Source organism: Neomonachus schauinslandi, chromosome 4 (assembly GCF_002201575.2).
Source record: "Neomonachus schauinslandi chromosome 4, ASM220157v2, whole genome shotgun sequence".
Taxonomy (NCBI): domain Eukaryota; kingdom Metazoa; phylum Chordata; class Mammalia; order Carnivora; family Phocidae; genus Neomonachus; species Neomonachus schauinslandi.
In genome coordinates, this window is record NC_058406.1 from 168656401 (window position 1) to 168672746 (window position 16346).

General features: G+C 42.2%; 1 protein-coding gene across 1 annotated transcript in view; it reads right to left on the minus strand.

The window, feature by feature from the left end:
- Positions 1-14222: 14222 nt before the first annotated feature.
- MRPL13 (mitochondrial ribosomal protein L13) overlaps positions 14223-16346 on the minus strand; it is a 49460-nt gene continuing 47336 nt past the window's right edge. The window contains exon 7 of the mRNA XM_021688408.1: positions 14223-14496. Coding sequence (XP_021544083.1) covers positions 14475-14496 — 22 coding nt within the window. The 3' untranslated portion in view covers positions 14223-14474. The remainder of the gene's footprint in view (positions 14497-16346) is intronic.

Here is a 16346-nt window from a genome sequence, read left to right on the forward strand (position 1 = left end):
TCTGCTTCCATCTGGGTGGACAGAGATGGTCTCTCTGAGGGGCTGATGTTTAAGTTGAGACATGAAGATAAAGAAGAGGCATGGAAGGAGAATCCAAGCCCAGATCTTGTCAAATACAAAGGCCCTTTGTCAGGAAGGTGCTTGTTCATGTTCAGGGAGCTAAAAGGCCAGTGTGGCAGGGGAGTGAACAGGATAAGGCTGGAGACCACAGCAATGTAGGCAATGTGCCAGTTAGCGATTTAGATTTTGAGTCTGTCACTAGCTTAAAACATACCCCTGATCATGTCACTCCTCTGCTCCATCAATTGTTTCTCATGGAACTTAAAATCTCCATCACCAGCTGGAATCCTGCCTACATTGCTGCGGTCTCCAGCCTTATCTTGTCTCAGACGGAAGCAGTGTGGAACAATGAGCCAGGACATGGAGGACAGTTTCCCTGCTCTCTTGTGTAACCAAGAAATAGATGCATATTGTATTAAGCTCTTGAGACATTAGGAACTGAAAGAGCCACATTGCTGGAATTCTCTTCTGAAGCTGTCATTAAGCAGTTACTCCAGGCCAGGCCTACTCCAAGGTCTTTAAAGTTGAACCAGTGAGGTTGGGTTGTACTATGCTGCGGTAACAACAATTTCTTCGACACTTCCATATCAGCATGTACCTCCATGATTGCTATGAGAAGAGAAGAGAGGCCATGGAGAATCATCTCCCCCAGCTTCCTCCAGAAGTGACACACGCTACTTCCACTCACATTTTATTGGTCTATGTAAATCGCATGAGCCCACCGAACTCCACAGGGGTGAAGAAGTACAATCTTCCCACATGCTAGGAAGCAGAAGAGAACCAGAAATATTGGTGAGAAGCAATAAAAGCTACTCCTTAGGTTTTAATTCATTTGATCATCACAGCAACTAACGAGCTAGTTCACTATTTTCTTAATTGTCCTGGTGAAGAGACAGCAGCACAGAAAAGTTAGGTTACCTACATGAGAACACATAGCTAGAAATCAAATGTAGACACTCTGACTCAAAGTATCCACTCTTAATCTCTAGGCTACTCTGCCTCACATATTGGTAACTCTTACATTTTAATGGCAAAAAGGGATGATGATAGGGCTTATTCAGGTATGAATTCCTGGACCCTGAGGAATGCCCAAAGATCGTGCTTCAGTTGTCTGGGTTGGAAACTCTGCTTTTTTTTTTTTTTTTTTTTTTTTAACCAAACACCTCAGTGAACTACAGTTTGAGAAACACTATTTTGAGATCATTCTAGTTGCACAGTGGAGAATGGGTTGGTTGGAGGAGATCACAGTAGATGAGGGAACATTAGTAACACTATTGTCATGGTCTGATGAAAGCTTGTGGAGGACTGAACCAAGGTGGTGGATTTGACAGGACTCGTTAGAAATGGAGACGAGGAGAGGAACGTGACTAGGATAATCCAGGTGTCTGGCGTAAGCAACTGGGCGATGGAGACACATCTGTCCCTCTGAGAATCATGGATTTGGGGCAGGGAGGTGGAAAAGTTCAGTTTCGGAGATAAACTGAGTGTGAGGTGCTAAGTAGGTCATTTGGAGCTTCGAAAATAATCCGGGTCAGAGACATAAAGTTAAGAGTCATGTGCTTGTAGGTAGCATTTAAAGGCCACAGGAATGAACGAGATCCCCTGGAGATTTTTCCGCTTCCTTCTCTCCCTCTTTCATTTTTGTTTCCACAGATTCTTCAACCTGTTTTTTTCCCCTATTTTATTTTGAAATGTATCTTTCAGCTGAGTTATTCATAGTCTCCAAACTACAGCCACAATAAACTAGTTGCAAAACCCTTAATGCATGTTCTCTCTTATTTCTCTATCTTTGACCTGCTTGCCTTTTTTTTCCCACTTGGAAAGCCCTTTTCTGCCCCACCTCAGTTTAAATGACCTACTTATATTTATACTCAACCTCCAAAACTCACCCAGGTTCCTCTTCCTATATGAAGTCTTCCCTGAACCCCACCACGACCACCTGGACAACCTTGACAACCATGACACCACAGTCCCCTTTTCTAGTTAGTTCTTTAACCTCTGTGTCCCCATATTATTTGTGTGCATTCTTTAGGAGTTCTCCAACTGCCCAAGTGTGCTTAGCATTGAAAGCTGCTCAGTAAATGTTTGTAGAATCATTTCATCCTGGCACAGTTTCATTTATAACCTGTCTGCAGTAGGAAGAGTTTTCTCTATATATTAGCCATTACATTTGGGAGACAGAAATAAAGCCTAGGAACAAATGATCAGCTTCTATAGGGACTTGCAAATTGAGATCTATTAAGTATTGCAGAATGTGAGGAAGAGGTATATAAGTCATGTCTTCCTATAAATCTAGTTATTCATGGGCTCATGTACCCATCCATCTCTCTGTGCATGCATGCATGCATGCATGCATGCATCCGTCGGATTTGTAACTAGTATCTGCTGTGGGTTCAGCCATGGATTGGGGTGATGGAGAAGAAAAGATGAATACAGAGTCATAGGAGCTTCCTCACTTCCTGCTGGAATTGGAAGTGGGTAAGGTCATTTGTACCAGCTTGTGGAAGATCTATCCCAGGCTAAAATGTTCAGATTTCTGCCTGACAGCAGTAGGAAACCACTGGATATCTAAGCAAATGAGCAATCTGGTTGCACTTATTATTTGGAGGCACAATTTTGATCCAGTGTGCGTGACAGACTGGTGTTGGGGACGATCAAGGAAGGAAAAAGACATTTCATGAAGACTTCCCATTTGCTAGCTTCTGTTCTGGATACCCTACATTAAGTTGATTTTCACAAGTTAAGCGAAGTATTCCCTTTTTACAAAGGCTCAAACACGTAAGGTAATAACACGTCCAATGTTACACAAATACACAGAAAAGGCAAAGAAGGGTTTCTAATTCTGGTTGCTGCCATAGCTCATGGCCCCTCCTCCTATTCCCCATTGCAGGGCTGTGGGGCAGGCCCTCCCTTCTGACCCACAGCAACTGGCAGCACGGAACACACAGGAGAGGGGCCAGCTTTGAGAACAGATGAGGAAGTCTGATGAGCAGAACTTGATGACTGATGGGATAAGGGGGGTGGGGAGGTCACAGGCAGAAGGTAAGAAGAGCTTCAAGATTTCAAGTTTGGGAGATGGAGCAAATGGTAATATCACTAAGTGAGGTAGAAACTTGAGGAGGAAGAGAGAATAACTTTAGCGTGGCACATTGGTTTTTGAGGTTTTTCTGCTTTTTCCAGAGTAAGTACAATATGAGCAGACAACAGGGACTTAAGAAGGACGAAACAGGGTGGGATGATTGAGGATGACTAATTTAAACTACAACAGCCGGGCAGGACTTAATCTCTCTGGGCCATCCCCACCAGAAGGGCTGTTCAGATGTAGAGTGGAGGTTTCCAAGGTGTGAACCAAAATATTTAGTTTAAAAAAAAATCATAACCTCTTATTCTGATTTGATGTGGCCTTGGAAACACTGATGTAAAAGGTTCATTTGTGCTAGACAAGCTCAGAGTTCAGAGAATTCCTTTGCTACAAAGTCCTGGTTCTTCTAGACTCTTTAGAATTATTCTGTCACTAAGAAAAATTAACTACATGAATAAACTTGCAATATTTTTACATTATGTATCAGACTGTGTAATTTGATTACACATGTGGCTGACACAAGATATTCAACTGTATTGTTAGATGAAAAAAGCAAATTGCTGAACAGTATGTATGATATTTATCTATTATTCTGCTCTCATCTATCCATAATGAAAGATTGGGGTGAATAAACTCCAGACACCTAACCATGGTTATCTCCTGTGTTTGCGGGGATTGCGGGGAACTTTCAGGTTTTTAAGTAAAGTATTAATTTCACCGAAATGCTGATTTTTGACATTTCTGTATTGCATGAAAACATTGTGCAAAAAACGTGTGCTCTCAGAAGCTTAACACTTTACAGGAAAATCACAAAAGATTTTAAAATAAAATTCTGCTTTATAAAGACTTTACCTTCTTAATATCCTCGTCATAACTAATGACTTGGAATAAATGAAGAAAAATGAGTCATTTTAGGATATTTAGAAAGATCGTAGGCAACGATAATTTTAAAAGCAGAACAAAAGGGGCAGGAGGTTAAATGCATTACCAGGAGTGGTGGAGTGATTTGCTTGTTTTGGTAGCATTTGTAAATGCATAAACGTTGGTAATGATTTATTTTTTTCTCTGTATCTTGCTAAGTAATAAAAAACACATGTGGCTGACTTACCATATTTTGTTAGTTGTTTGTTTCTTTGTTTAGTTGCATTTTATCTCACTGATTAGAAAAGACCCATGACCCATGTGGTGAAATTCAGCTTCATTAACTTAAGTTTAAAAGAAATTTTATAATGAAATCCAGAGAAGTAAACATACCTTTTTTTTTTCAGCTCTAAAATGAATGTTGTATGGTAACAAAGCAAAACTAAGTGAGCGTGACAGCGAAGAGAAGTGTAATTACTGAAGACATTTATCTCCATTTTTCATTCTCCTGTCATCTGGCCCAAATCAGTGAATCCTGATGAAATTGTATCCCTGTTATGCACTAAAAACTATGTCACAAAAGCATTAACCAACTCAGCTTTCATTGTGAGGAGTCATTTTTATTTGAATGTGTCACTGACTAGATGTATTGAAGAGAAGTCAGTTATTAGAAAATTCACGTGTTTTCACTTTACCTGTCCTTTCTGACGTCCTGCTCACATTATGCCTGTGAACTGGCAAGTCTGGAGGCTGACAGGATTCAACTTCCCAAATTGAGTTCTTTTTATGCACATGCCAGCTATCCGATTTGGACACCCCAATTAGAAGGCCGGCTAACTAACTCTTCCATGTCCGCTCGCTCCTGCTCGTGTCCTTGGAGCGTTGCCAATGGGTTCTATCTGATTCCACTGTCAGGTATGAGCATGGTTTATCAAACCAGGACAGAGCCACAGCTCTCGTGACCGAGAGCAGTGGAAAAGCTAGAAAAAATGGATATGACTCAAAAGCCGGCTGTGCAGGGAGCAATAACAGTCTGTCCACATTCTACAGCTTTGGGGATGTTTACTTTTCTTCTCCTGAAATATCTACCATTCTGTATCTGGGTGTTTTTGAAAGGAATTGGAAATATACCTGTATGGCTAAAGATAGTGTTCAAGGATGGGGCGTGATCAAAGGGGCCATGAACCCAGTAGCTTGGCAGTGTGGACATAGGCTGATGGCTTCTATTGGAAATAGGCTGATGGCTTCTATTGTTATATTTCTAGACAGCTGAACAATGATGTGTATGGTTACTAGGAAGACTGTGGCTTGGACACCATTTTTGAATCTTGACATTTATTTGGTTTTTGAATTTTTATTCCTATCAAAGCAGGCCCTGACTACAGCGAACGCAAGTGCGTTTGGAAGCAATCACCTGCTTTGTTACTTGTTAGGGATTATATTATCTTGGACTTCTTGTCCATACATTCTTTCCTTAACTGATGAAAGTCTAGATTTCTTACCTTCCTGACTCCAGTATCACCAAAAAGACGCTTACATCTAGTGTACCAATAATTTCCTATTGGCTTCGATGTTAGAGACTAGCTAGCTTCCGCTAAAACTATATTCTCGTCTTCTCGAATACAAAGTAGATTTTTGTTGCCCAGACCCCCTCAGTATGGCTGTATAACATGTTCTCAACCAATGAAATATATATGTGACTTCTGAGTCAAGGAAGTTAAGATGTGTGTGTCTGTGTGTGTGTGTTTTGTTTACTTGCTTTTTTCCCATTTGCTACCTGAATGCAGAGGACTACAAGGTCTTTTAGGAGGCTGGAGTCATAAGATGGAAGGTGTTTGGGTTCCGGAATGACTTTGCAAAAAGCCAGTGACTGATTAGGAACATCTGCATTGCATTGTTACATGACCAAGAAATAAACTTTTATAGAGTAACAACAGCCCAGAAATATGTGTGTGTGTTACATTAGCTAACCATATTGTAGCTAATACAGCTGCCGTTACTCATGCAACAAATATTTATTATAGACTATGGGCCTCTTATGTGCCAGACACTCTTAGAGGTTTCCATGAGCCACACGCTGTGTTAGGTGCTGGGATACACAAAAGGAGAGACACATTCTCTGCCTTCAATAAGCTCAGCTCATCAATGGAGCAATAAGCAATTATAACACAATAAAACAATGGTTATATTGATGTATCACATGGGACAGAGATAACAAGGGGGAAGAAATACTTAAGAATGCCTGGAAAGAATAGATGTATGAGCATTGGTGGAAATGGGATTGGTAGAGAATAAATGAAGAGAGTTTATTCCATGGCATAGAGGCATGAGGACATGCTTGTTTGGCAATTACCAATGGTTAAGAAGGACTGAAATGTAAAGTCCTACAATAGAAGTAGAGGGAGATGAGAATGGAGAGGTGGGCTTACAAAACTCTGACAGAGACTTATAGGCCTTACTAAGGTGTGTGGATTTTAGACCAGGTGATGGGGAATCACCAAAGTATTTTGGTTTGGGAGTGATATGAAGAAACCTCTGTGTTAGAAGTATCTCTTTGGCTTCAATGTAAGGATGGATTTTGGTATGTGTTGGCTTGAGTTCTTTTGGATGAAACAAGGATTTCAGGGCAGGTAGTTTATTTGGAAGGTGATCTAAAGAAATAGCAATGAAGAGCAGTGCAAATGAGACAGGGAACAAGGGAAAGTCAATATAAAGACAGATAATCAGGATCACTGCTGTAGGCTGCGTGGATTCCGTTCCTTCATGCCCTTTGAGGAGTGAGAGACTGCTTTTTAGAACTGTCTCCAGAGGGTGGGAGGCTGAAGCTTTCCTCCTCTGACTCCCTGTCTCCCACTGGTTGAGCCTTGGTTTTGGGGGTATTAACTTCTAATTTCGGGGACTGTCTTTGCATGACAGTACTATGAGACAGAAAGTAGAAGTTCCTAGCATACACATGAGATAGGACGCTGCCAGCAGGGTTGCGTCTGAACTCACAGAACTATCCACCATAACTCTGGCTAAGCCATAGGTGAGCAGAAGGGATATGTAATATGAGGGTAGAAATATGAGTCCGGGAGACTAGTTAGGAACCACTGCGATTTGCCCAAGTTATTACATACATTTGGACTATGGGAATGTGTTTATGGCGCAACAACGATGTATCCCTGGCATATTTCAGGCACATGGAATACATCAACAAGATTGATGCACAAAAATCGCTCTCTCATTTGAGCTTGTATTCTAGTGAGAATGATAGAAAATATACAATAAACCTAATAAGTAAGTAAATGACACACACACACATAGGAAGAATGTGTTATGTAAAAGTAAAGGTAAGAGGATTGAAGGAGCTGAGAATGAGAAGGAAGAGGGCTATAGTTTTAAATAAGGTGGTCAGAGTAGGCCTTATGAGTAGTGACATTTGAGCAAAGACCTGAAGGACAGGGAGGAGGAAGCCACGGAGAGCCTTCACGGCAGTGGAAATGGCGAGAGCATAGGCCCTTGGTGGGAAGATGCCTGGGGTATTCCAGAAGCAGTAAAGAAGTTAGCATGGCCAAGCAGAAGGAGCAGAAGAAGAATTGCAGGAGATAAGATGAGAGTGGTCACTGGGGGCCAGATTACATATTGGGCTGTGGGCCATGGTATAAATGTTGGCTTTTATTCTGAGATAAATGGAAAGTGTGGAGGTCATTTGAAACGAATCAAGAAGCAATTCTGGTAGAATGGCGAGGGCAAAAGCTTGAGAGAATTGAAGAGAAAAAGAGGGATTATAAAAAAATGGAGAGAGCAAGTATATTCCACTCTTTGGATGAGTCTTGGTGCAAAAAGGAGCAAAGAAATAGGGGAGTGTGTGGTGCAAAAAGCAGGGTCAAGAAAAACTTTTTTTTTTTTTTACTTCCTTGAGAAGACTCAAATTTGTTTCATTTTTCTTCGTATTTCACTGTCTTGGCATACTGGGGTAAGGGAAGCCGCAGGTGAGTGCCCAGAGGTTTGGTTAAAGGGTCAAAGTGATCACCTCTTTCTTTCCCACTCTATTCAATCTGTCAAAATTCCTGCTAACTCTGGCTTAAAAACCACAGAAGTCAACCTCTTCTTCCCTTTGCATGTTGGGTAAATTGTATATAAAATATAAATATATAAAATATCCACTTCACCGCCCACTTCCTCTATCTCCAAGGTAGCAAAATACCTCCCAATCCCTTGACTTTGCCTTGGAAGACATCAACCAGCATGACACACACTGGATGTCCCCGCACATCACACAAGCGGAGGTTTGAAATTTGCTTGCGTGGTTAGGCTTGCTTTCTTGTGTTTCTGTCTTTCACCGTGAGAATGTGCCTCATGCCCCCAGCAGCCACTGGCCCAAGGACGGCCAGAGATGTGTGGAATAGACCCGGACCCAGACTGTGGCTTGAAGGCAAGCCCAGTTCCAGCTGGCTGAACTCCAGCTGACTTGCACACACATGAAAGGAAAAAAACAAATGATCGCTTTCGAGTGGTGTTGTGCAAGAGGATCGTGGCAATAGCTGAGAGATCTCATACTTAACACCTACGAATATAACTTTATATAACCTCTCTCTAGGTAACGTATTCTGTCTGCTGTCCGCACCCCTTCACTAGAATGTAGACTCCAGTGTGAAACTGATACCCATTCCAACGTGTGCTTTTTCTTTAACACCTCAAGTAATGAACTCCATTCTCTGTGGACACTGATCGTGTCCCACAGATTCAACTCAATTCTGGAGACAGTCAGATCCTGGAGACAGATCCTACAGGCTAAGAGCTCAGTCCCCCACTCAATACCAACGACAAATCTAGGTTGTCTCCTGTGCCTCCTGACTGTTCCCACGCCTCCCTCCTTGGGTTTGATTACTTTGCTAAAGCAGCTCACAGAACTCAGGCAGCCCATCGACTCACTGGATCACCAGCTTATTACAAAGGGTATTAAAAGGATACGAATCAACAGCTACATGAAATGACACATAGGGTGAGGTCCCAAACACAAGAGCTTCTGTCCCCATGGGGTTTGGGGCCCGGCATGTCGATGTGTGGATGTATTTTGGTTCGCCAACCTGGAAGCTCTCAGAACCCTGACCTTTCGGCGTTTCACAGAGGCTTTATTACAGAGGCATGACTGATTAACTCACTGGCCACTGGTGATTTATTCAACCTCCAGTCCCTCTGTCTTCCCTGGAGGTCGGGGTGGGACTGAAGGCTCCAATCCTCTACTCTGTGGCTGGTTCTGGCAACCAGTCCCCATCCTTAGGTGCGATCCCAAAGTCATCTTGTTAATATAACAAATTACATCTTTACCACTCTCACCAGTTAGGAAATTCCAAGAGTTTTAGCTCTGTGCCAGAAACAGGATGAAGACCAAATATATACATTTCTTATTATAAATCACAGTAGCACACCATGATAGCAGGAAACTTATTCCCGTATCTATTTCAAGCACCTAGAATAGTTTCCGGAACATAAACATTGGTTGAATGGCTGAATGAAACACAGCAGCTGATCCTTTGTTAATATAGACTGGAGAGCCGGCTGATGAATCACTGCTTCCAAGGTTTAGACTTCGGGGTCCAGTTTTCTGAAGGGTACACATATTCACATTTCTCATGACTTACTGACTCCATCTATACACGGTGCTGGTAACGGTGCGTAATAATGAAATAACTGGCAATATTTTTCTCACACAAGTTGTGAAAATATTTTATTTGGATTTTGTGAATTTGCCAAAAAGTCAAAGACAGTTGCTTATATTATACTCAAAATTTTCTCTAAATACCAAGACCCCTTTGAGTTTTGTGATTGCGAAAGACGTCGGATGGCATCATCATTTCGGAGTGGTGATTCTGAACGATTTAATATAGGCTGACGAGCTGGAGTCCCACCAGAGCACCCTATAAAGCGCAGGTGTCACGCTTGAAACAGTAGGGTCTTCTAGGGGCCTCTGTTTGCAAGGCTTTAATGAGTATTACCTTTGGACTTGAGAAGTGAGGGCAGTGAAAGCAAAGTTAAGCCTTGAAATAAAGATCTGTCTGAAATCAAAGGGTTTCTCGTGGACCAAATGGCACAGATACAAACCCGTGTCTCCTTCTGAGGTCCTGTTTATGCTGCCTTCGTGTGGAAAACGTATCCTAAACCTTCTTGGCAGCCAGCCTACTAGAAGTTGGGGCACGTGTGGGGCACCCATCTGTTTTACCAGTAGCTGATCTCAGATTTACATTCTTCTAAGGTGAAGCCCTGAGCGGTCGAGATGCTGCAAAACTATTCAACTCTCTTATTTCAGATTTTTGGGCAGAGAGAGAGAGACCATTTCTCTGTAAGAGCCTGTATTTAAGTTGAAATGTAGCCTTCGTGTCGGTCTTGGAAAGATCATACCTTCTTAAATAGGGTTTTATCCAATTCAAACTCAGCACTGTGGAGCTTGGCAGCAGAACCCCTCCTGGGGCTCGAAGGCTTTGCAGATTCAGAACTTGCTACCCGTTCCACCGGGAAGTTTTCAGCCAGGAAGAACAGTGGACAGTTAGTGTTGTTCTTGCTACATGTGGTACTAAGCCCCTTCAACAGGAAAGAAGGTCAGAAAACAAATCATGCAGCAAAAAAAAAAAAAAAAAAAAAGATGGGGTCACAAGCACAGTGAGTGTCTGGGTGCAGCTAGCAGGGAATTTGCAACAGAGGAGGAACTATGGTGGGAATCTGATCATGGCCGTTTGCATGTTTTTTTAAACCTCCTTCATCTAAATTAAACCTTACAATTAAAACAAAATTCTGCTTTGCAATTTTTAAAGATGGCAACTTTTAAAGATGGCAACATTGCTTCATTATCACAATCCTCGCCTCTGGGTCAGCACGTGGCCTGGTCTGTCCACACCAAGGGACATTATCAGTCTCACCGGTCCTAGTTCTTTGTATTTGCTTTGTAAATTTGGAGTAGGAATTAGGACAGGCAAGAAAAGGATTGCATTCTGGGCAACGATGCCTTTAAAAGGCCCGCTGTAGAACCTAGCTTTGTGTTGGCCCACCTGCGAGGTGCTGATGGAAGCCTGGGGAATGGCCCCGCCTACAGAGAAGGGCAGGCCACCGCGCCTACGAAGGAGGCCTTCCAGGGAGGTGCTCCCAACTCGGGTTCAGACTCGACAAGGAGATGGCACCGGACTTTAGCATGGTATCTCCCATGTGGCCAACTTCTGCTGGGGTTGGGGGAGGGTGAACTCTTAGGGCCCCACAAGAGTCAGCCTGACAGAAGGAGGTGCCAAACCAGCGATTACAGTGAGTAGAACCATCTGCCCTATAACATGGCATATGCATTCCTAAAAAAATAATCCCTGGATGGCAGAATTTTGCACTCCCAAAATAACAGGGATTATGGGAAAAGGGGAGTTGGGCAGGAAGCTCAGACCTTGTACCGTCTTGTGATACAAGAAAACTATCATAATTTTAAACATAAGTTCCTAAGAAACATGATAGTAAATATAGAATGTTGTTTTGACAAGACATGATGTTGGCTTAGTGGAGGTGTTTATAGTGAGGGGTTGTGGCTTTTGAACTATGGAAAACAGGTAAAAGGAAGATTCAAGTTTTTCGAATGAAATGGGATACTGGAGGTAGATGGCTGTGGTCCTGGTCCTTGTCCTGGTTTTCGTTCCTCTGCATTAGCTTCAAACAGAAATCTGACTTTTCTGGTTTTGTTAGTTCCCACCTCTCATAAAGAAGCTGTTTGCGTGACCCCAATGAGGAGATGACAGAGTGCTCTCGTGCTGCATCAGATTTGGGGTTACCTTCAACCCCCAGCAAATGAGTGCTTGTCAGCCTTCAGCTGCCTGGAAAACAGGTGATTCTTGGGAAGTTAAGATTACGCTCTTGCCTCTTTTGTTTTCAGTGTTGCCTCCTGTGTTCATGAGTGTGCTTAAGGCCGACCGCCGACAGCAACAGCGCACTCTCGTTTCAGAGCTTTGCAGTGCCTAAGGCTTTTCCTTTGCCACTTATGATCAGGACACCACCCTGTGTTTTCCTGAGAGAATACAGTAGGCGATGCACTTGCGGAAAACTGAGAGAGGCGTTTTGTATTATTCTACCACCTGTCATTATGCGCAGCTGGATGGTGTTTTTCACGTTTACCTGGTGTTAGCGAATAGTGCAAAACCGCGTATGAACCAATACAAATTTGGTTTAGTGATTTGATTCCTATTTATCTGCACCAACTTGCACACTACACATAGCCATTATATATATATTTATCTATCTATATCTATATATATCAGCTTTCTTTTCCTTCCCATAGGACTCTTGAAATAATTACGGTTTCCTTCTTTTTCTGTAAGAAAACAAAAGTTCTCTTTTGTTTCTTCTCCTCATTTCAGTGATGACTTCAGTAGGAGCCACGATTCCAGTGGTCGGTCTTGTCTTCCTCCCTGAGGTTACTGGGTCCCCTACAGCGAGTGGTGATTTCCGCTTGGCTACCTGTGGTGGTGCTCTCTTAGGACACGTACAGGGCAGGCTGTTAAACTCTCGAGCAATGGCAAAAGGGCAGGAAGGTCTGTAATAGAGTCTCCTTCGGAAGGCCATTTACGGAGTGCAAAAGCCTCCCTGCTCTGGTTTTCTCCGTATGCAAAATGGAGTCCGCACCTAATGGTAAGGAGGAGTGACTCAGTCCACCAATATAGCCTTTGTTTAGGTCTAGACGGTTCTACAGGGTCAGGCGGCCCCTCCCCCACCAAGGGGGCTCTCCCACAGCAAGTGAGAGCGGGGTTTATGGTGATCGGTGCCCATATTCTTACTGAATATGATGAGGACTGGGCTCAATGTTACTGTAGAGCATGTTGCTCTGCTCTCACCTCCTCAAATCCTGCAGTTAGAAACCAAGGCTTTCTTTAGTGAGCCTTTCTCAATCAAGAAATACCTGCCGGGCATTGTTTTAGGTGTTCGGGCTACACCAGACTAATTTCCTCTCTATTAAAGCTACTGCATCAGGAGCTGGAGGCTTATTTCATATTGACTCACACCTACAGTTACCACATCACAGGGAAGGGAGGGGGGAGGTTCTTTTTTGGTCCAACGGTTTAAAATAGAACTGCCACTTCCTTGCAAATGGTAGCTGTTGACCTGGACCAGGTTATGCTTGCTTTATTACAGAATTTGTGATACAGAAACATAAACACTTTTTCTCAGCGAGCAGTGGCTAAGTCCATGGGCTTTTGAACCAGACGGCCTGGACTCAAATCCTGATGACCACTCAGCAGTTCACTTCTGTGACCTTGGCCAAGTTACCTAACTTGTTGCTACTTCAGCTTTTCTGTTTTTAAATGGGGTGGGTTACATTATGTACAGTATAGGGCTGCTGCATGGATTACATACACTTATATAAAGCTGTTGTGTTTGGCAAGTTGACAGATGCTTACTAGCAATACTTCCTCTTTAATTTTAGTTACTGTTTTCCTCTACACATACTTACTAACATCACAGCTCATACAGAGTTAATGTCTGCACCTCTGACACCCAAGGGCACTTATTTACAAGTCGATCTACAGCTCCTTTCCAGTAGACTGTATATGCTCTTTGCTGGGGCAAGACACATGTGATTTCTATTTTCCCAACACCTAGCACTGTGCCTGGCAAATACCTGTTTGCTGAGTGAATGGGAAAGGTGGTCTGAAATTCACTCCTTGACTGGCCAGGACAAGAGAAGAAAAAAAGCAAAAAAATCAAACTCCCACAAAAATGCCCAAATACAATGGCTCCACATCTTAATTTCTCAAGAGATTCTGCTAGGGATATTTATCTCAGCAGTCCAGTCTAAGTGCCCTGCACAGAAGTGAATAGGAGCCAACAGGAGAAGATCCGGAGACACCGTGCAGGGGTCTGAACATGGTAGCACAGGCAGGGCAGTGAGATTTCCAGGGAGCAGACAGGCAATAGTTTATTTTGGGGTCATGGAGACCAAGAGCTATATGGGGAAAAGATGATTGCGCTTTGTAAATACCTCAGCGCAAACCTTACCCTTCTGAGCTGGGAGGTTAGCTAAAATAATCACTGAAAGGAAAAGTGAAAGTGGGCCTTGTTTTCCCCGGGGCGGGGGGTGGGGGGCAGAACAGTGATGGCGGAACTTGAGGGAATCTGCACCAACGGGCACTTGTCGGCAACTTTATCCGCACCTAGGTTTGTACCTAGGTACAACACTAGGGTTTGTGTTTTTGTTAAATGAAAAATTGAACAGTTAAACAACTAAGCAATTTTATTCTTATCATCATGTACAACATCCAAATTGGACTACATAATAAAAAAATTCTATAAAATAACGTATCTATCGAAGGATTATCACCTCCTGATCTTTCTCCACAAGCTTTCAGTGCCCATGACAAGTTCCTTGTCAAAATGCAGCAGCTGCCTCACTCGGCCTGTAGCTCGGGAGACTCATCGGGAAGAAGCTTCAGTCACCTCATTGCTCTTTCCAGCAATTTTCATTCTCCTAGAGGCGATAATCTTCAGGTCTGAAAGACAAAAATCAACATTTCTTTCTTTATGAATCATCCTATCATTTTCTCCTGCCTGATGAAGGAAGATTATTTTTCAATTTAAAATGAAAGTAACTGTTCATTGAGAAATTATCTACAAGCATTAGATTTCTGGTGAAAAACACTAAAGCCAAATCATCGTGAAGTGACAATTCCCAAGCTCTTTCGAGAGTATAAATATAGACTGCCTTGTGCCTGTGCGTGAATGTTGTAACTTAAAACTTCAATTCAATTTCTGTTCCATTTTTAAATATACTTTCTTAAAGACTTTTTCACAGAAAGGACTGCTATGATCTTTAAAAATCCATATAAGCATATGGATTTGCCTAATCAAGGCCATTTTTGAATGAGTAATTTCCCTATTTATATTATTTTATCATGCTAAATTTATTTTTCATTATGATACAAATACAAAATAAATGTATAAACACCAGGCCTTTGATATTTTAATTACATACATAAAACTGGTCTTTTCCTCATTCATGCATTTATAGGATTAATCATACTTGAAAGTTACTTCCAGTAGAAAATTAAAACAAAAAACACTTTTTTTTAGGGAAATGTTAAATCTTAACAGTGGAGAAAATGAAGAACAGGAAATTACAAAATGCAAAAAAATGTTCAAGTGTCCTTTTATCTTTTCCATAGGTGTATTTGTAGGTGTTGAGCTCCCATGCGATTTTCAGAAGGGAGTTTGTAATCAGTAAATTAAATAGATGTTTTTGAAACAGCTGTAAAAATATTCGATAGTTTGAGTTCCTTTAAAAAGTAGATGAACTCTGTTTGCCCCGAAATAACTTATCTAGTCCCTTTCTACACTCACAGCATGTTTTCTTCAACAGAATACTCACAAGATACCAGATAGCTCAGCTATGAAGACCAACAGTCTAGTGGCTGAGTAAATAAACTACATTACAATTTAAAGTTATTATTTAACTCCGAGGAATACAGGCTCTGATCTGGGAAACCAGCCAAATATGCTTCACCATATCAGCTGTTCTATAACAACTAGAGGAGAAACTGCAGAATTCTGTCACTGTTTTTGAAATCTCTTTCCAAATGTAAAAACTGCATCCAAAGTCTGGGAAATGACAGTGTGGTTCGAGAGCTGAATGTGGCTCCAAAGTGCATCCTTTTAATCTTTGGCTAGGGACTCAATTTAGTGGAAGCAGTTCCCAGTCAAGAGACACCAGCACATTTGAAACCACTTCTTCTGTTCAGCTGGTTCATGTAATTACGACTAAAGGATGGTGACGATGTCATCAGAAAGGAATCTTCTAAGCTAAGGTCCTAACAAGAAGTCTCTGCAACTCCACTTGATAAAACTAAATGTGCTTAGTCTAGTTGTTTCCACACCAAAGGTTAATTTATTAAGTAACAATGAGATGACAAAAGGACCTTTTGGTGGGATTTACAAATAAAACTGGAAATGTGTGTGAAGGGTGTAATCCGTGATACAAGGTATGTAGTAGGTAGTGACCTGAAAGCTCTAGGGGGCTAATAAGGCCCCAATCTGTTTCAAGAAGATTTTCTGGCGGGAATAGAGGAGGATAAAGAAGAGGGCTGTGTTGGGGCTGTAACAGTGATGAGTGAGAAGAAAGGACAGGTTCAGGATTTAAGAGGCAGAAAAGTACCATGTTGGTGGGGAGAAGGTGGGAAGGGACAGGGAAAAGGGAAGGGGCCAGGGAGATGGAGGAAGAAGGAGCTACTAGAAAATGAGGATTCAGGGATGATCCCTGATTTTCAGCTTGAAGACCTCTGTGAATGGCGACGCTGCTGATCTCTTCAGGGAATACAGGCAGAGGAACAGACTGGAAGGGGGGGGA